The sequence below is a fragment of the Carcharodon carcharias genome, chromosome 28 (genome assembly GCF_017639515.1).
Source record: "Carcharodon carcharias isolate sCarCar2 chromosome 28, sCarCar2.pri, whole genome shotgun sequence".
NCBI classification, from domain to species: Eukaryota; Metazoa; Chordata; class Chondrichthyes; order Lamniformes; family Lamnidae; genus Carcharodon; species Carcharodon carcharias.
The window spans coordinates 31,309,951-31,331,168 of NC_054494.1; the positions used below are offsets into that span (position 1 = coordinate 31,309,951).

Below are 21,218 nucleotides of genomic sequence, written 5' to 3' on the forward strand. Positions count from 1 at the left end.
AGGCCCCAAGTGGTATGAATCCTCAGGACCTACCTGGGAAACAACACCGAGCCCTGAAATGAAGCTTCTTATTTCTGTCAGTGCAGCTCTGAAGCAAAATGAAGATGTCTTGTTCACACAAGGAACCAGCAGCAAGTTAGATCCTAAATTACAAACAACTCACATTTATAAGCTCCCTCTTATCCCGCCCATGCATGAGGTTTTCAAAATTGTGGCCTGCCCACCTGCCTATTTAGCCCACGCAATGGCCTGAAAATTGCACGGGCTACGTAAAGACCAAGACAATTGGTGTCTCAAGGACCTTAATGGCCACTTAATTACTGACACGTGCGCCTCAGTCTTCATCACTCGCCCGCCTCCCAAAATATCGCAATATTGCGAGTGTGCGCATTGACATCGGCATATTTGGCCAAAGTCAACACACTTTATTTCATGCTCGGGCGTGAGCCCACATGCCAAGCTAAAAATTCTGGCCTATATCTTTGTCTTTGAATCTTAATTTGGCCAAATGTTAGCCTCCTCTACTTTGCAACTTGTACTTTTGCAAGAGCGGTATGTGTGGTATGCATGTGTTGTGATGGTCAGGAAGTGTGTTTACCTTTTTAAATATTTTAATACCTTTACCTGATGGGCTCTTAGCACAATAAAAACTAACCTTCACTCATTTAAACTCAAGACAGTCTGTCAGCATGTCAACACACTTTGGTCATGCAATGACTGGCCATTGATACGCGATGTACATGCACCAAATTGGCGCACATAAATTTCAAACAATGCTGTTATAATCAAAGGGGGAGTTTTTTTAAATTCATTCCTGGGATGTGGATGTCGCTAGTTAGGCCAGCATTTACTGCCCATCCCTAATTGCCCTTGTTCATAGGACATTTAAGAGTCAACCACATTGTTGTGGGTCAGGAGTCACGTGTAGGTCAGACCAGGTAAGGATGGCAAATTTCCTTCCCTAAAGGGAATTAGTGAACCAGATGGGTTTTTACAACAATCGGCAATGGTTTCGTGGTCTCATCAGACTTTTAATTCCAGATTTTTATTGGATTCAAATTTCACCATGTGCCATAGTGGGGATTGAACCTGGGTCCCCAGGGCATTACCCTGGGTCTCTGGAATACCATTCCAGTGACAATATCACTATGCCACTGTCTCCCCTTGTATCCATCTTGCAGCCATCCTCACCTGGTTGTAACACCCTCCATGCTGCAAGTGTTTGGCTGATTATTTGAATGCCTAACAGTTTATTTTATATCTAATAACGCTTGCAGCCAATGTTCACTTCACAAGGTGATGGTCATTACGCATTCTTCAATAATACAACAACGTATATTTATATTATGCCTTTAACATACGCACCTCATAGAGGTCTCATCAAATTTTCCAGGACTTCATTGCAGGAGTTCCTCAGCTATGTTCCAGGCCAGACAATCTTCAGCCAGAAACGCCAGGCGGATAATCCATCTCGGCCTCCTCCTGAGGTTCCCAGCATCGCAGATGCCAGTCTTTAGCCAATTTGATCCACTCCACAGCTGAAGGCACTGGACACTGCAAAGGCCCTGGGCTCTGGCAATATTCCAGCACTAGTACTTAGACTTGTGCTCCAGAACTTGCCGCACCCCTAGTCAAGCTGTTTCAGCAGACCTACAACACTGGCATCTAACCAGCAATGTGGAAAATTGCACAAACATGTCCTGATCCAACAGGGCAAATTAACACCCCGTCAGTTCTACCCTTGATCATCAGTGCATTGATGGAAGAGATCATGAACACTGTTATCAAGTGGCACTTGCTTAGCAATGACCTGCTGACTGACGCTCAATTTGTGTTCAGCCAGAGTCACTCAGCTCTTGGTCCAAACATGGACAAAAGTGTTGAACCCCCAGAGGAGAGGTGAGAGTGACTGCCCTTGACATCAAAGCAGCATTTGACTGAGTGTGGCATCAAGGAGCCCTCGAAAAACTGCAGTCAATGGGAAGCAGGGGGAAAACTCTCGGCTGGTTGGAGTCATACCTGGCACAAAGGAAGTTGGTTGTGGTCATGGAGGTCAATCATCTCAGTTCCAGAACATCACGGTAGGAGTTCCCCAGGGCCCAACCATCTTCAGCTGCTTCATCAATGACCTTCCTTCCATCATAAGGTCAGAAGTGGGGATGTTCGCTGATGATTGCACAATGATCAGCACCATTCGGACTCCTCAGATACTGAAGCAGTCCATGCCCAAACGCAGTAAGACCTGGACAATATCCAGGCTTGGGCTGACAAGTGGCAAGTAACATTTGTGCCACATAAGTAGTGGGGAATGACCATCTCCAACAAGAGAGAATCTAACCATTGGCCTTTGACATTCAATAGCATTACTATCGCTGAATACCCCACTATCAACATCCTGGGGGTTACTATTGACCAGAAACTGAACAGGACGAGCCATATAAAAACTGTGGCTACAAGAGTAGGTCAGGGGCTAGGAACCCTGTGGCACGTAACTCACTTCCTGACTCCCCAAATCTGTCCACCATCTACAAGGCACAAGTTAGGAATGTGGCGGAATACCCTCCACTTGTCTGGATGAGCGCAGCTCCCACAACACTCAAGAAGGTGATACTATCCAGGACAAAGCAGCCACTTGATTCACAAACAAACATTCACTCCCTCCACCACCGACGCACAGTAGCTGCAATGTGCTCCAATTACAAGATGCACTGCAGGAACTCACCAAGGCTCCTTAGGCAGCACCTTCCAAACCCACGACCACTACCACTTAGTAGGGCAAGGGTAACAGGTAAATGGGAACACCACCATCTGCAAGTTCCCCTCCAAGCCACACACCATCCTGAATTGGAAATATATCACCGTTCCTTCACTGTCGCTGGGTCAAAACCCTGGAACTCCCTTCCTAACAGCACTGTGGGTGTACCTACATCACATGGACTGCAGTGATTCAAGAAGGCAGCTCACCACCACCTTTTCAAGGGCAACTAGGGATGGGCAATAAATGCCGGCCCAGCCAGCAAAGCTCACATCCCCGAATGATTTTTTAAAAACCCTTGGAGCAGAGTGGAATGCCTAATTGTGTCATTTCCTGATGAGATTCACAATAATTCCCCCTCTATTTTTCTAAATTAGATTCAATAGAAAAATGCCAACAGCTTCAGTTTTGTTTGATAAGTTTTTGTGGATCTTTGTGTGGGAACACCACAAATAGATAATGTTCCTTCCTTGGACTAGCACCTTTCCTGTGTCATTGATTGTGCCCAAAGCTGTATTGACCCCTACTGAATTTTAGGCAAAAAAATGGTATAAAATTAACTTAAATATACAAATGGGAGCAAGGTAATTGATTTGAGATGGAGGACAAAGGCAATAAACCTGGGTCCAGTTCAAATAATTTCATTTACTATTTCTTGGTGATCGTGGGGAATAACAGTACAGAATTTGCATTTTTCATTCTGCCCAAACTGCAAATCATCACGAACTAGTGGGTGGGCAGTAGAAAATTGATCTAGATTAATGCAATTCCACACTTCTTGGCTGTGTATACCAAGTTCAGCAAACTAATTATCAGCTCACTGGTTGCCATGGCACTCAATGGTAAATCATGTGTCTTGGACAACTCAAAGCTACATGTATTCTAAAGAAGGGTGATGTTGTTTTATATAGAAATAAACCACATCTAAAAATCAGACTACGTTACAAGTCTGACATTATCGTACAGTTTATTTGTTAGATATTTTTGCATGTTTAAAAGTTTAATTGTCAGGCTTTCAACTTTATAAAAATTAATTCACGGGATGTGGGCACCACTGACGAGGCCAGCATTTATTGCCCATCCCTAATTGCCTTTGAGAAGGTGGTGGTGAGTTGTCTGCTTGAACCACTGCAGTCTACGTGGTGTAGGTACACCCACAGTGCTGTTGGGAAGGGAGTTCCAGGATTTTGACCCAGCGACAGTGAAGGAACGGTGATATATTTCCAAGTCAGGATGGTGAGTGACTTGGAGGGGAGCTTTCATGTGGTGGTGTTCCCATCTATCTGCTGCCCTTGTCCTTCTAGATGGTGGTGCTCATGGGTTTGGAAGGCGCTTTCTAATGAGCCTTGGTGAATTCCTGCAGTGCATCTTGAAGATGGTGCACACTGCTGCTACTGTACATCGGTGGTGGAGGGAGCAAATGTTTGTGGATGTGGTGCCAATCAAGTGGACTGCTTTGTCCTGGACGGTGTCAAGTTTGAGTGTTGTGGGAGCTACACTCATCCAGGAAAGTGGGGAGTATTCCATCACACTCCTGGCTTGTGCCTTGTAGATGGTGACAGGTTTTGGGGAGTCAGAAGATGAGTTACTCATTGCATGATTCCTTGCCTCTGACCCACTGTTTAGACACAGTATTTATGTGGCTAGTCCAGTTCAGCTTCTGATCAATGGTAACCCTCCAGGATTTGATAGCGGGGGAATCAGTGATGCTAATGCCATTGAACGTTCAGGGGCGATGGTTAGATTCTCTCTTGTTGGAGATGGTCATTGCCTGGCACTTGTGTGGTGCAAATGTTACTTGCCACTTGTCAGCCCAAGCCTGGATATTGTCCAGGTCTTGCTGCATTTGGACAGGGATTGCTTCAGTATCTGAGGAGTTGCAAATGATGATCATTATGGAATCATCAGCAAACAACCCCAATTCTGACCTTATGATGGAAGGAAGGTCATTGGTGAAGCAGCTGAAGATGGTTGGGCCCTCGGACACTACCTTGAGGAACACCTGCAGTAATGTCCTGGGACTGAGATGACTGACCTCCAACAACCACAACCATCTTCCTTTGTACTCCAACTAGTGGAGAGTTCTCCTCGATTCCCATTGACTCCAGTTTTTCTAGGGCTCCTTGATGCCACACTGGGTCAAATGCAGCCCTGATGTTAAGGGCAGTCACTCTCATCTCACCTTGAATGGTTCTCCAAATTATTTTTTTTCTTTGTGCCTCAAATGCATTATGATCTATTTTAATCTTGTTGAATGGTTATTTTGAGTTTAACAAGCTAGATCATTATTTCTAATAATTGTCTAGCATGAAAGTCTGATAAAGTAAAAAGTGCTATTTGTGAGAAACCATCATGTACAATGTTTATTTTCCAACGTGTAGGGAGCATAGATATAAAAGTACAGAAAAAGAATACCTCAATGTGGGGGAGAATGTACACCATGGCCACCACCATTCACTGGAAACAGTTGAAAACAAGGATGCTAAACATTCAAATTTGTTAAATATCATCAGCTGCAGCCAAGAAGTAGGGGATTACCTCGTTATGGAGCAAGTTCTATTGACACCTGGTAAAAGGTCACAGATCTGAAACATCAACTCTTTTTCTCTTTCCACAGATGCTGCCAGACCTGCTGAGTATTTCCAGCATTTTCTGCTTTTATTATTTAATTTCCTGTACTTTGCTTTAGATTTACTGACGCAGGCCCAAGTTCGCAGTGATTTGTGGTTCGGGGAGGGTAAGAAGAAAACAAAACACGTTGAAATATTAGACAAAGTGATTAAAAGTGAAGTTAAGAATTTTGGTTCTGCGTCAATTATGATATTTTATTTGCAATGATATATATTAGCTTTCGAAGAATATTAAATTTGTGGGAAATATAGTGATGCATTAATCATACTAATGCATTCTGAATCTATAGGGGTTTCTGCATTTTGGGCAAATATTTTCTTTCAGGAATCCACACCAAAACCCAACAGTGACGCTGCTTGGCTTGACCGTGAGAATGTCTCACTTAACTGCCTTTTTACTGCGTCATGGAAAAGCAAAATGTTTTTGTAAATTCCACAGAGACTAAATGAACAAATAGAGCCACCATATACTCCCACAAAGCCCTCTTCTATCACATTTCCTCGTCATGGAGACCAGTGCAACTCCAGAGGAGCAACATGTCTCTGTAAATCTCTTCAGGTGCAGGATATATGGTTCAGGTTTTTCATTGTTAAATTAAATCATGGAGCAAATGGTCTAAAAATTCACACAGCCAGTGCGATGGTTAAGTGGAACTCAAATTATTTGATTCATTGCTGCTTCCCATGCCAATGTTTAAGATAGAAAACTAAAGATCCTGCAGGGCATATTTTCTAATGAAACCTGGCATTGCTTTAGCAAGATGCCAAAGTCATGGAAACATTCTGATGGGATTTACAAATATGCCTCCTGTGCTGTATTAAGGCAAGTTTAAACAGCATTTCGCCCATCACACTCCACTCATTGTGGCTACTGTGCCAGTCGCTTCTTATTCTCAACCATGTCACTAACAGCTGTGTCTCGGCCCCTTCATTACAAAAGAAGGGACCTTGCAAATTAGCCCAGACAAGCTATTTTATCCCTGGTAACAACATCAGCTTATTTCCTACACAATGCTGCCTGCCTATCAGGCAGATTATTAAAGCAGACACACCACTTGTCCTCAATAACTCTTGAAGACCTACATTTCAATCTGTCACAGTCAGCTCTTGATCAGTGGGAGGCAAATCTTTCAGTTAATTCAGATCAAAACACGATGTGAAATCTGGATTTTTGATGTTCCAATTAGGCAACAGTTGGATTATCAATTGACAATTTCAATTACTTTCCTTTCAGCTTTTGTACCCACTTTTACACACAGGTGACAAAGAGAAATACAGCTGAGAGAAGCCAATCAGGTCATCTAATGCATTCACAGGAATCTTCAATTTCCCTCCCCGTCATAGTATTCAATGGCTTTATTAACAAAACTCCTGTGCTTTCGCTACCACTCTACTACCAGAGCCCTTCCCAGTATCAATCATTCTTTTTTGCAATAAAAAGCAAATCATCCCTGAATTTGTCATTATGCAGGTTTGTATGTACAACCCCTTCCTTTGAAACAACACTTGAGATGAATCCATTGTTACTGCATTCTGTCTTGTAAACCTTTAAGATCCACTTTCACATTCCTTTCATTGAAACGGATTCCAAATTTTCCAACTTTTCCTTATAACTCAGTTCTCAGATGCTAGGAATGACTTTATTGTCCTTTTCTGTTGGACGGCTCCCTTCGTGATCAGAAGTGAACGCAGCGTTCAAAGTGCGGCACAAGTGTAGTGTGATGTCTCAGACTTGCACTCTACTGATCTGCTAATGCATTTAGTTCCTCTATTAATTGCTTAATCTGCCATCACCGGATTATGGTTAACATTGAGTCCACTATTGCTCTGTGGTCTCTTTTGCCTCCCTGGGAGCCAGTTCAGTTCTATTTGTGTCTCTTAATCAGGCTCCAGAGTAAAGTGATGTTAGATACTAGAGGCCCTGTTGCTGCTCATCACTTGTGGTCCAGGCCATGTGGGGTGTAACTCCTGTATGGAGTCAAACCTGGTTTAAAAAGTGCTCGGTGGGGTAGAACTCGGAGTTCCTGGTGACTTTTTAAATTGTCACAAAGTTCAGCTATTTACAGGTTTAAAACATGTCAACATTCCAGCTGCACTTATAAAATTTGTGTTGAATCAGCCAGGAGTGAAGCCTCTGTATGGATGTGGGAAACAGAAACAGGAGATCAGCAAGTTATTATTTCCAATGTGGATAAATCTGAATGAAGGTTTAATTTAAATTCAGGCAATTTAATGAAGAGGTTGCCAACTGGAAAAATGACTCTGCAATGACCAGTCTCAGGACCTGGCTTTGCCTTACGCTAAAAGCCTAGATTAAACCATTGCAACCAAAATCCCTCCCTATTCAGAAGAGTTGAGATCTATTGTGCAGGACCCCAGAGCAACTGTAAATAGCTTTCAGCAATCACATTAGCCTTAATTTCTCATTTTTATAACTAATTATGCAATTTCAACATCACATCAACAGATTGTTAAAGACAAAATTCTTACTGGCTATTAAAGTAAGACATTTGAAGAGTGTATTTCCTTGCAACATCCATGATAGACTGAACCATACATACAAACATACAAATTAGGAGCCAGAGTAGGCCACTCAGCCCCTCGAGCCTGCTATGCCATTCAATAAGATCATGGCTGATCTAATTGTAACCTCAACTCCACATTCCCACCTACCCCGGTAACCTTTCACCCATTGCTTATTAAGAATCTATCTAGCTCTGCTTTAAAAATATTCAAAAACTCTGCTTCAACTGCCTTTTGAGGAAGAATTTCAAAGACTCATGACCTTCACAAAAAAAATATATCCTTATCTGTCTTAAATGGGCGAGCCTTTATTTTTAAACAATGATCCTTAGTTTTAGATTCTCCCACAAGAGAAAACATCCTTTCCACATGTTCAAATATGTTCTCTCTAAATTACCATATTCATTTAAGGAGTAAAAGGCAATATTCCCAAATCTCCATCAAAATGTCCGAAGTGCACTGAGTTAGGTGGAGCAGAGATTTTAGGTGAAAAATAGCACCCATAAAAATTCACATGTCCTCCGTGCCTTCAATGCTTCTTTCCACTTAATCTACTGAATGGTCCAACAATCATTCTACAAGTACTTCCTCTCAGTTTTTCTATGTTTCTCCTTTCTCTTAATTTTCAGTTCTGGAGGCACCAAACCACCAAACACTAGCTTTCTGATCTCACTCCGATACTGATCAGCTGCTATGTTTACAGCTTTCTCTGGTCTTCTTTAATTACATCATCCTTCATTCTATACTATTTTTCATATAATAAAAATGTCTTGAAGGTCTTTACAGCAGGAGAGATGGACATGGAGCAGGAAGTAGAAAATAAGCAGGATAACTGATGACAAGCTTGGAGAGAAAATTGTGATGCTTGGATTTCCATGATTAGCCAAATCTTAACAACACTGTAAATTGCAGACTAACATAAAAATAAGCAACAAGAGTTGTTAACATATGCTGGGCCCTGGTATTAGACTTCCGAGCCCATGCCATTTAAGACCTGTTCAAGCTTCAAGAAGAGGCTTGCGTCTATCAGTACAGAGCATGTTTGAACACAAGATTCAAAGAATTTAGGAGGAGACAGTGGCATAATGGTAATCCAGAGGCCTAGGGCTAATGATCGGAGGACATGGGTTCAAATCCCACCACAGCAGCGTGTGGAATTTGAATTCAATTAATAAATCTGAAATTAAAAGCTAGTCTCAGTAATGGTGACAATGACAACAATACACAATTGCTGTAAAAACTCATCTGGTTCACTAATATCCTTCAGGGAAGGAAGTCTGCCATCCTTACCTGGTCTGGCCTACGTGTGACTCCAGATCCACAGCAATGTGGTTGACTCTTAACTGCCCTCTGAAATGGCCGAATAAGCCACTCAGTTCAAGGACAATTAGGGATTGGCAACAAACGCTGGCCTTGTTAGCAACACCCACATCCCATGAAAAGGAAAAAAAAGGTGAACGGACACTCCTGAAACCACTGCAACTCAAAAGGACTGGTAAACATCTTCACTATATTTTTAATTTGCTGGTTAGTCTTTTAAAGTTCTCTTATTCACCTGTCTGAAACCTGACATTTACCCCTCTTTGGGACAAAGAGTACCTCTTTATCCATATTTTATCTGGATGCCATATTTATATACTAATGAGGATCCTTGGATCTTTCAACACAGGTAGCATGTGACACCATAATAATGGAACTGGAACCACTAACTAGTTAACTATTCTAGCAGGATTTATAAATTGGCAAAGTGAATGTCATCTCATTTATGTCAACCAGCCACCACCGAAGGTGTTACATATTAGGATACGAAACTTCCTTCAAGTCTATTAGGTTGAATCAATATCAAGATTGGTTGCAATACAGTCCCTGATCATGCTTCTACATTCCCAAATGACACTCCTGTTTTTGACCATAGTCACATTTAGAGATGAGATGTGCAAGCAAGGGCCAGTAGGTCTAGAAAGGATTTGAATGCCTGCCACCAAGCACAAGTACAAATGGTAAGTTAACTGCTCCAACAACAATAAAACTATCTTGTAACAGTAAGATGTAACCTTCCACTTCTCTGGTTATTGTGATTTGTTTTTTTTTAAATATGGTGATGTATATTCATTAAAGGTGAGGAAATTCAATTAAATAGAACGAAAAACAGGACAAAATACACATTTCTGTTTTTAAGAGATGTTAAGTTTAAAGTGTGTGTGTTCCAATGACCTAACCCAGCATTTTTGTAATATAGACTGATTTATTCTGTAATATAAAACAACCTTTATTTGATCAAATATTTAAGGCATATTCCATTCAAAAATATATTTGTCTTCATTCCAATTGGAAAAATTGGAACAGAGCAGATCAAACACATGTTTGGGCTAAAATTATTGAAGATTCCAATTCACATTGTAATAAAATCAAATGTTCAAGAGTATGCAAAGCTTCAAACTTCAAAGCTGATAAAGTCTGAATTGAAAACTGCAGCCATCTAGGGGGGAAGGAATGGTAAGAGTAGTGGTGAGGAGCAGCTATGCAATGGGCAGAATGGGAGGCAGGTTGATGATGGCCAGTCCTGTTCACCTCCAATGATCATAGAACGTTCGATGCAGAGGTTTGATTTGAGGTGGTCTGTTTTTATCAGCCCTGGGATTGGACCAGGTAGCTAGGATTATTTGATTGGGGAATAAAAAAACTAAGCTAAGCAGCCTCCCAATGCCATTTTCAGTCAGTATGAGCTCCCATCACGGTATCATCCCTGTTAGTTTAGCTTATTTTTCTACACCAGAAATATTGGATTTTTCTCTCCCTTAGCCAGCACCCCAACAAAGCCAGTGCAGTCCAGCGGCGAATATAGACCAATGAATTTTTATGTTAATGTATTCTTCCCCAGTAGGGGAGATGGGACCATGCTTCATTGGGTAATTTTCCCATTATGAACTAGGGCTGCAAAAATGATTTTTCCAATCATGATGTACTCTGTGCTTATTTTATTCCCAAAACACTTAAATATTTTGCTGGACTCTGCAGAGAAGTGTAATGGCTTATTTTTTATATAAAGCTGGTTCTCTTTTCCCAATGTTGGAGTGTGTTCAGGAGATTTACAAAAAAACAGCAGCAGAGAGAGAAAGGGTATCACACAGCAGCAGGTTTCAAAGTGATAACGTACCCAGATATTGGCTGCAAAATGCCCCAAGACAGCCGTCATTCTACTTCACTCATACAGTCTCAGACAAGGAGAGCAGAGACTCCAACACAGACAAGGATACATATTGGAAATTGTTTGTTTATCGCAAATCTTCATTTTTACCTGTCAATATCCCTCAATCTTTCACATAATTAGGTTTTACTGAACATTAAATCAATCTCTGATATAATTAGTTGCAGGTTCCTCACTTATAGGGAAACAATAGTTTTTGTATTTACTAAGCACCTAAACCTCCTTCCCTCCAACTTATTTCTGGCAATAATAGGCAGGCTACAGTTGAAGTGGGTGGGAAGGTCAGGGTTCACCTCCAAGTAAAAGTTGCTTTATATTATAGCATAACTCAGTTTATATTTCAAAAATGCTGGGATAGGGCAAAAGCTGGAAATAGGGCAAGGTATGGGAATTGTGTTTCAATGGAACGGTGAAGCCAAACAAGTACCATCACTCTAATGAGTTTTTCCACAAATCTACATCCAATTTCTCCCCTCCTATCTTTACCTCGGAGGCCTAAGGCTCCTCCAGCAGAATTCTCTCATGTGACACACCTTTATATCTTCCTACACCCACAGTGAGAATCAGGCTTTATTGAGAGGCAAAATTCTCCCAAACTCTCTGCAGTCTTAACTGCTATTTCATGTAGAAATTTCAGTACTCAGATGAATAATTCAGACCATCTTCACTGTACCAGCTTCACTTTCAAAGCTATCTATCTACTCTAATACCATCTTCATACTCTTTTTCTATACTTAGTATACTAATTAAAAAATGCAATGAGAGGATATTAACTTGCATTTATGGTGTCCTTAAGGCAGAAAAAATTTCCATAGCATTTCATCAACATATTCAGAAAAAAGATTGATAAATCACATGAGGGGTGAGAATAAGGTTGGTCAAAGTGGGGTTTAGGGCCAAGGATGAGAAGGAGGTGGAGGGGCAGAAGGATTTTGGCAGAATTTCAGAGTATGGGCCTAGGGAGCTTCAAAAAACGGTATATGCGCCAGTGGTGCAGTGAAGGAACGGTGGGCAGGAGGGGAGGAATTCACAAGAGGCTAGAGTCAGAGGAATAGTAACTTTTGGGAGGTGGTGACAGGGGAGGAGAGGTGCAGGTTACAGAAATATGGAAGCATGAGGCATGCAACAATATCAGCAACAAAATGAGAAGCCAGCACAAGGATGATGGATGAGCTAGACTGAGGGTTGTATAGGATATAGGCAGAAGAGTTTTGAATGGCTGACATGTATAGGTTGTGGAGGTGCTAGGCCAGCCAGGAGAGTATTAGATAGCTGAGTCTAGACGTAGCAGGCATGGGTGAAGGTAGCAGCAATAGCAGAGGAACTGAGTCAGGGATGGAAACAGATGATGGAAGGAGCTGGTGGAGCACATGAGGTAGGAATCAATGTTCAGGGTAAAACTGACATTAAGGTTGCTAATTATCTGGTTCAGCTTGGGACAGTAGCTGGTGAGTGAATTGGTGACAACGTGTAGTAGCTGAAGACAAAAGCTTTGGTCTTTCCAATGCTTAGCTGAAGGAAATTGTATTTCCATCCAAGACTCGATTTCAAACAAGTAGTCTGACAACACAGAAGAAGCTGAAGGATCTACAGAGATCTACAGGTAGATATAGAAACTGACCCCTTGTTTGCAGATGAGGACACCACGAAGCAGCACATATTTAAGAAAGATTGGGAGTGTCTTAGGGAAACTATTGGAGATTCTCTGGCTATGACTAGAAAAGTAAGAGTGGAACCAAATGAGAATGATCGCTCTCAACTGGACAATGGAGGGAAGGCATTGGAGGAGGATGGTGTGGTCAACTGTGACAAAGGCTATAGAGATGAGGGGTAATGTAGCATGGTCACTGTCAGGGAGAATGATATGTGACCAGAGTTCAGCCATTTTGGTGCTGCTGGAGGGGCAGAAAACTGCTAGCCATGCAGACCAGCCGATCCAAACACCAGCATAGGAACAAAGAGCTGCAGGACTGAATCCAAGAACAAAGAGCAGTGAGGTCCAGGGCGGAGAGTGAACAGTAAATCCATGGGATCAGTGCAGATTTGGGAGTTAGCCTGATAAACATCCATTGGGAGGTGAGGAACTCAAAGATTGGGTGCAGCAGCAGCAGTAGCTGCTCATTGTCATGTAGACAAATTGTCTTTGTTCATTGTCATTCCATGAATCACAGAGAACAAGGCCAAGGTATAGTAAACATTTTTTATACATACAAGTTCCAATAGTACAAGGAGGTGGGTAAGTAGACAGATCTGGCTGTTCTGGCTTTACCGACTCGCACTGTGTGAAATTTATCTGTTGGTGCCAGCAGTATGAGCTGGACACCCATTGTTGGGATTTTGGGATCAGAGGGTTCTGTGTTCCACAAATGTAACCTGCAATGTTTCCTGTGCTCATATTGTGCAATGGGCAAGTTATTCTGTCCCTTGGCTCAGCCCCATCCTCAGTGAGTCAAAAATAACTTGGCAAGAGGTGGTTGATAGGACAGTGCCACATGCACTGTAAGGATAGCGTAGGTGTTAATCTTACCAATGTGAAAGTGACAACTTCTTTACATTTAATTGAATGTCAACTTGCACAGAAAAAGTGCACTGCCAGTTCATTCTGACCTTTATCTATTAATAAACAATGTAATTTCCATACACACACCAGTCTAAATGAGCTGGGCTGTCAAATACATATCAGACAGGCAAATGGGTGATTATTCACTGCCATTTCAGTTATTATTTAATAGAAAACCTGCATCCCTGTTGCACATTTTTAAAATATTCATGCAAAAATTCCTTTTTTTAAAATGGAAGATCTTCAGAATAACTTAAGGCGATTTACCAATTCGAATGAATTCAGCAGAAGTCCTATGGTTTTGACTGAAAAATCTCTTCCAGCCAAAAATCACAATTACACTTGTGGGGAAGTCCTTATTTCCCCAAGTGTACAAAAGCACAGAAAAGGCACCATTATATGGGAAACTTGTTTCTGTGCATTTCCATAAGGAACACACTGGCTGGAGCACACACTTGCAGAAAGTTTTTGGCAAGTCCTAATGATGTTGTCTCTTCCCTTAAATCTCTGAATCCCAAAGCTCTGCCTCCTCACTTTGTGTTATTGCTCCTACCTCTGAGTGGTGGTGCACTGAAGTTAAACACAGTAGCGTTATTAAAAGATTTAGTTATGCAACAGTGAGTAAATTACTGATAGGCTAGACAAAGCCAAGTATCAGTAGCAGCCCCTCTGCCCCTTGAGAGCAGCAAAAGGAGCAGAGCTTCCTGATCACTTCCAGGGTCAGATGGTCCTAAAAGAGAAAAGGTAGGATGAAAGTTGAACTATTTTTTGCTGTTTTTACGCAACATTAAGGATTATTTTCACTCGTGTGTTTTCAGTAGCGATATTGTAAACTTTTAGCAGAACTCTATGCATGGCACCCAAGCATCGGCACTATTACCTGCAGTGACTTTTGCATGAGGCAATTCAATTTTCATTACTCCAAACCTAGCTGGTATTTGGAAGGTTTTATTTCAAAGCTACTGAACAGATGCATGGAAAGGGAATTTGTGTCCTGCAAAGTATTAGAATTTGTTAGAACAAAATGTTTAACCACAAATCCCAATAAATATCAGTACATCTTTTCTTAAACTTGAATAAAATCTAATGTAAATGTTAAATCCCAATCTAACTAAGTAGATCAATAATACTGGCTTATCACGTCACAGTGCACCTACAGGACAGATGATCCATCAGACATAACAGAAAATTAAGTCTGGACCTGTTGGTAATAAAAGAAAAATCTAGATCATGCAAGGGTATATTCAAAGTTGCAATGTATCAAGTAATAAGGGTAGACAATTTTCCATATCCGCGCCCAATGTCTTTTAGAATGATAGGTAGAATTCCAGGATGAACTCAATATAATGGAAAACATATAAATTACCTCAACTTATAAATGTTCAACTCATCAGCGGCTTTAAATAAATAATATAGTATTTTCTTGGCAGATCAATGCTACAAATAGATGAAATGTAAATGTATTTCCTCTGGTCAGGGAGTTGGGTCATGGGGGTTACCAATCTAAAATAGTCACAGAGTGAGGAGAGTGATGAGGAGAAGCTTCTTTTCAAAGTGGGTTGTGGAAGGACAGACTACTTTGGCATTGAGTGATTGAGGCAGGGATCACTCAGAAAAATTAGATGAATCAGAGCAAGGTACTGGACTGTAGGAGAAAGCAAGGCAGAAGATTAGCTTTGAATTGCTCGTGAAGAATTGGCTGAATGGCCTCCATCTGTGTTTAATTAGACATGATAACTGTTGAAGCTTGATGTTTATTATACTGTCTGCCATATTAATTTGCATTTCCAACCACTAAAGCTCTAACAATACTAATTGAATTTATTGCATCCACATATCATTGACCAACTCAACTCAAAACTCTCAAACTAGACATATCAGGAATTATGAAAGTAAGCGATAACACTCATCTTGAAACACTTAATAAAGATAAATATCTTGGGGCTTGTCTTTTGTACCTCTGATTAAAGAGAACCTTAGTCAAGGCCCCATTCACCGACTTGTCTTCGTGCCATCACTACCCACTTTAAAGGCTTGGTGCTGCAGCTATCCCTCCCTCCACTTTGCAATGATGCAAACTTTTCTTCTAATCACTGCCACACTGAACAATGCCCAACACAACACAATCCAACACAAATTAAATCACTGCAAAGCATTTAGCAACTTCTCCATTGCTGCTATCTGTTACACATGCAGCTATTATTCCTCCATATAGTATCGCAGTCAAAACATCTCATCGGAATGATGGTTACTCACTGAACCAAATACTTCTGCAGATCAACCTCCCTTCCTCTCCCTCCCCTACCACTGTTACTGTGGTCTTAAAGCAACAGTCAAAATTCAAAAGTGAAACTAGTCAGATAACTAACTTTGGTTTTCTTTATTTCGCATCCCCTTAGTCAAGTCTGTGATTGAGCAGACCTGAAATTTTACCGTGTGTAGCAGCGATGTCAATAAGATATAAAACTGAGCTTGTGGAAGAAGACAAGATTACTTTTTAACCAAACTCACTAATGCTGTTCCCAATGAAATTATGTTCCACTTATTTGCAAAATGGTCACTCAGATCCTGTTGAAGGAGGGAACTGGTTGTGCAGTGGAAATAAATATAACATTATAACATAAACATTATTTCATTTCTACTCTACACTAAGCATAGCAGAGGTTTGCAAATTAATTTACTTTTGCCTTGTAACTTAAGCGTGTAACCTATTAACAGTAGCTTTAGCTTTTTTTATTCTTTCATGGGATGCAGGCATCACTGGCAAGGCCAGCAGTTGTTATCCAATCCTAATTGACCTTCAGAATCTAACATATAATATAGACAATAAGATATATTATGTAAGATAGTAAATAGTGTACCTGTTGCAGCAATCTCTTCAATTTAAGTATCTGTGTTTTTACAGAGGTGCAGTCATGCACCATGTGCCGCAGTGTCAGTACATCCAGCATCACAGTGTTCTCCGTCATGGGCCGAGAGGATCTGATGTGACTGCTTGGAGGCCAGCAGTAACTTGAAGCCGCATGCCAATCAAAGTGGCCCACTGGAGGCTCCTGGGAAACAGGACTCCTGAAATGGAAGGTCAATTGTCATTTCTTGCATTTTATCAGAAAAATTGAACAATTAAAATATTTTTGATGATTGCATTTCCAATAATAGTGGTTGCATTTATACTGTAGACTAATTATGAAGTTACAGCTCTGATGCTTTTGGAATTTCAACCACAACATATGAAATTAAATCTCAGTTTTGTTCCACTCTCACCAGTAATCGCCTGAATCCGGATGAAATAGCTTATGCCAGAATTGAACAGCAGTATATTTTTGATTGGTTCCAGTATCTCATGCAACACAATTCTCTTTACCATGCCGTGTATAATGCCAAAAAGGTTGGTCCAATGCAGAGATAAATATCCAAGCAAGTTATTGGGACATCACCAAAGGATTAAGAGTGAAATCCTGTTTGATTGGCATGAAATTCTGAGCACTAATCTGAGTTGGAAGAAATCGAGCTTGGAATATCTAATTTAGGGATTTTATTCGCAGTGGTGCTGCAAATCTGCTTAATTTGCGGCTATGTCTAAAGTGTTTCCACAGGTTGGATTGTGAAAAAGTGTCAACATTACAAAATTCAATACTGTAGATAACCTGGCTTGTCCTTTCCTGATTTTACACACTGAGTTAAAATTAAACTGGTTTTGAGTTCAATTTCTTTTGTGCATTAAATGTTATACTCGCTTCAACCCAAGATAGATAACCTTCTAGTGCCCTCTTGAATGCCTTCCACCACACCTCCAGGCACTGCATTCCAGACCCGAACCACTCGTGCAGAAAAGTTTTTTCTCACGTCACATTTGCTGCTTTTGTCAATCACTTTAAATCTGTGCCCTCTCGTTCTTGATCCTTTTATGAATGGCAATAGCTTTTCCCTAACCACTCTGACCAGCCCCCTCATGATTTTGAACATCTCTATCAAATATTCTCTTAGCCTTCTTCTCTCAGAGTACAGTCCCAGCCTCTCCAATCTATCCTCATAGCTGAAGTTTGTAATTCTTGGAACCATTCTTGTAAACCCCTTCTGCACTGTCTCCAATGTGTTCACATCCTTCCTATAATGTGGTGCCCAGACTTGTACACAATACTCCAGCTGAGGTCTAACAACTGTCTTATTTAAATTTAGCATAACCTCCTTGCTCTTGTACTCTATGCCCTTAATAATAAAACCCAGGATACTATATGCTTTATTAACTGCTCTCTCCACCTATTCTGCCGCCTTCAATGATCTACACACATATACACCCAGGTCTTTTTGCTCCAGCACCACCTTCAAAATTTCACCTCTTATTTTATATTGTCTGTGTTCTTCCTACCAAAATGCATCACCTCACACTTCTCTGCATTGATCGTCATTTGCCACCTATCTGTCCACTCCACCAACTTGTCTACGTCCCTCTTGAAGCTCCATACTGTCCTCGCAGTTCACAACACTCCCAAGCTTCATATCATCTGCAAACATTGAAATTGTCCCCTGCACACCAAGATCAAGTTCATTAATATATGTCAGGAAAAGCAAGAGTCCCAATACCGGCCCCTGGGAAACTCCACTACAAATCTTCCTCCAGCCAGAAAAATGTCCATTGAGCACTACTCTCTGCTTCCTATTTTTTAACCTATTTTGTATCCACGTGGCTACTGTCTCTTTTATTCCATGAGCAATAACTTTTCTCACAAGTCTGTTGTGTGGCATTGTATCAAATGCCTTTTCAAAGTCCATGTACACCACATCAACAGCATTACTCTCATCGACTTTTTCTGTTACCTCTTCAAAATACTCCAGCAAGTTAGTTAAACATGATTTCCCCATTAGAAATCCAACTGACTCTTCCTTATCAACCCATATTTTTCCACGTGATTACTAATTCTATCCCAATTAATTGTTTCTAGAATCTTGCCCACCACTGAAGTGTAACTGACTGGAATATTACTGGGCTTATCCTTACAGCCTTCTTTGAACAAGGGCATAATGTTTGCAATTCTCCAGTCCTCTGGCACCACCCTGAGCCTAGGGAAAACTGAAAGATTATTGCCAGTGCCCTGCAATTTCTACTCTCACTTCCTTCAATATCCTTGGATGTATCTCATCCGGTCATGGTGCCTTGTCAACTTTAAGTACCAACAGTCCATTCAACACTTCCTCCTTATCAATTTTGAACCCTTCTAGTGACAGGGTTTCCTGGTCTGTCACCATGACCTGGGTAGCATCTATTTCCTTGGTAAAAACAGATACAAAGCAATCATTTAATACCCCTTTGTCCATGCGTAAATTCCTTTTAGGCCCCAAATCAGCCCTACTCCTCCTTTTACCACCCTTTTACTATTAAATGCCTATAGAAGGCTTTGGGATTCCCCTTTATGTTGGCTGCCAGCCTTTTCTCATAATCCCTCCTTGCTTCTCTAATATGCTTTTTCACCTCCCCTCTGAAACTTCTCTAGGTACTTGTGCGTCCCCAAATCATTTACATGCATCATAATCAGCAATTATCAGTGGGGGACACTCAATGTCCATCACCAAGAGTAGCTCGGCAGCATGACTACTGACCGAGCTGGCCGAATCCTAAAGGACATAGCTGCTAGACTGGGCCTGCGGCAGGTGGTGAGGGAACTAACAAGAGGGAAAAATACACTTGACCTCATCCTCACAAACCTGCCTGCTGCAGATGCAACTGTCCATGACAGTGTCGGTAGGAGTGACCACCACGCAGTCATTGTGGACACGAGGTCCCGCCTTCACATTGAGGTTACATTCAATTGTGCTGTGTGGCACTACCATTGTGCTAAATGGAATCGATTTCAAACAGATCTAGCAACTCAAGACTGGGCATCCATGAGGCACTGTGGGCCATCAGAAGCAGAATTATACTCAAACACAATCTGTAACCTCATGGCCTGGCATATCCCCCCAATAAGCCAGGGTATCAACCTGGTTCAATGAAGAGTGCAGGAGGGCATGCCAGGAGAAGCACCAGGCAAACCTAAAAACAAGGTGGCAATTTGGTGAAGCTATAACACAGGACTACTTGCATGCCAAACAGCAGAAGCAGCAAGTGAAAGGGAGTTAAGCAATTCCACAACCAACGAATCAGGTCTAAGCTCTGCAGTTCTGCCACATCCAGTCACAAATGGTGGTGGACAATTAAACAACTCACTGGAGGCGGCGGCTCCACAAATATCCCCATCCTCAATGATGGGGAGCTGAGCACACCAGAGCAAAAGATAAGGCTGAAGCATTTGCTACAATCTTCAGCCAGAAGTGCCGAGTGGATGACCCATCTTGGCCACCTCCGGAGATCCCTAGCATCACAGATGCCAGTTTTCAGCCAATTTGATTCACTGCACATGATGTCAAGAAACAACTGAAGGTACTGGATATTGCAAAGGCTATGGGCCCTGACAATATTCTAGCAATAGTGCTGAAGACATGTGCTCCAGAACTGGCCGTGCCCCTAGCCAAGCTGTTCCAGTACAGCCACAGCACTGCCATCTACCCGGCTATGTTGAAAATTGCTCCGGTATGTCCTGGACACAAAAAGCAAGACAAATCCAACTCAGCCAATTACTGCCCCATCCGTCTACTCTCCATCATCAGTAAAGTAATGGAAGGGGTCATCAGCAGTGCTATCAAGCCACACTTGCTTAGCAATAACTTGCTCACTGACATTCAATTTGGGTTCTGTAGGGCCACTCAGCTCCTGACCTCGTTATAGCCTTAGTTCAAACATGGACAAAAGAACTGAACTCCAGAGATGAGGTGAGAGTGACTGCCCTTGACATCAAGGCCACATTTGACAGAGTGTGGCATCAAGGAACCCTAGAAAAACTGGAGTTAATGGAAATCAGGGAATTTGCAGTTTGGAGTCATACCTAGCACAAAGGAAGATGGTTGTGGTTGCTGGAAGTCAGTCACCTCAGCTGCAGGACATCACCACAGGAGTTCCTCAGCTGCTTCATCAATGACCTTCCTTCCATCATAAGGTCAGAAATGGGGTTGTTTGCTGATGATTGCACAATGTTTAGCACCATTTGCAGCTCCTCAGATACTGAAGCAGTCCATGTCCAAATGCAGCAGGACCTGGACAATATCCAGGCTTGGGCTGAGAAGTGGCAAGTAACAGTTGCACCACACCAGTGCCAGGCAATGACCATCTCCAACAAGAGAGAATCCAACTATTGCCCCTTGACATTCAATGGCATTGCCATCACTGAATCCCCACTATCAACATCCTGGGGGTTACCATTGACCAGAAACTGAACTGGACGAACCATATAAATACAGTGGCTACAAGAGCCGATCAAAGGCTAGGAATCCTGCGACGAGTAACTCACCTCCTGACTCCCCAAAGCCTGTCCACCATCCACAAGGCACAAGTCAGTCGTGTGATGGAATACTCCCCACTTGCCTAGGTGAGTACAGCTCCCACAACACTCAAGAAGCTTGACATCATCTAGGACAAAGCAGCCCACTTGATTGGCACCACATCCACAA

The 21,218-nt window shown here is 41.7% G+C and overlaps 1 protein-coding gene across 3 annotated transcripts in view; it reads right to left on the bottom strand.

The window, feature by feature from the left end:
- LOC121270915 (serine-rich coiled-coil domain-containing protein 2-like) overlaps positions 1–21,218 on the bottom strand; it is a 569,579-nt gene that overhangs the window by 182,394 nt on the left and 365,967 nt on the right. For all 3 annotated transcript variants that reach the window (XM_041176518.1, XM_041176517.1, XM_041176519.1), the window contains exon 6: positions 16,538–16,745. In XM_041176518.1, coding sequence (XP_041032452.1) covers positions 16,538–16,745 — 208 coding nt within the window. The remainder of the gene's footprint in view (positions 1–16,537; positions 16,746–21,218) is intronic.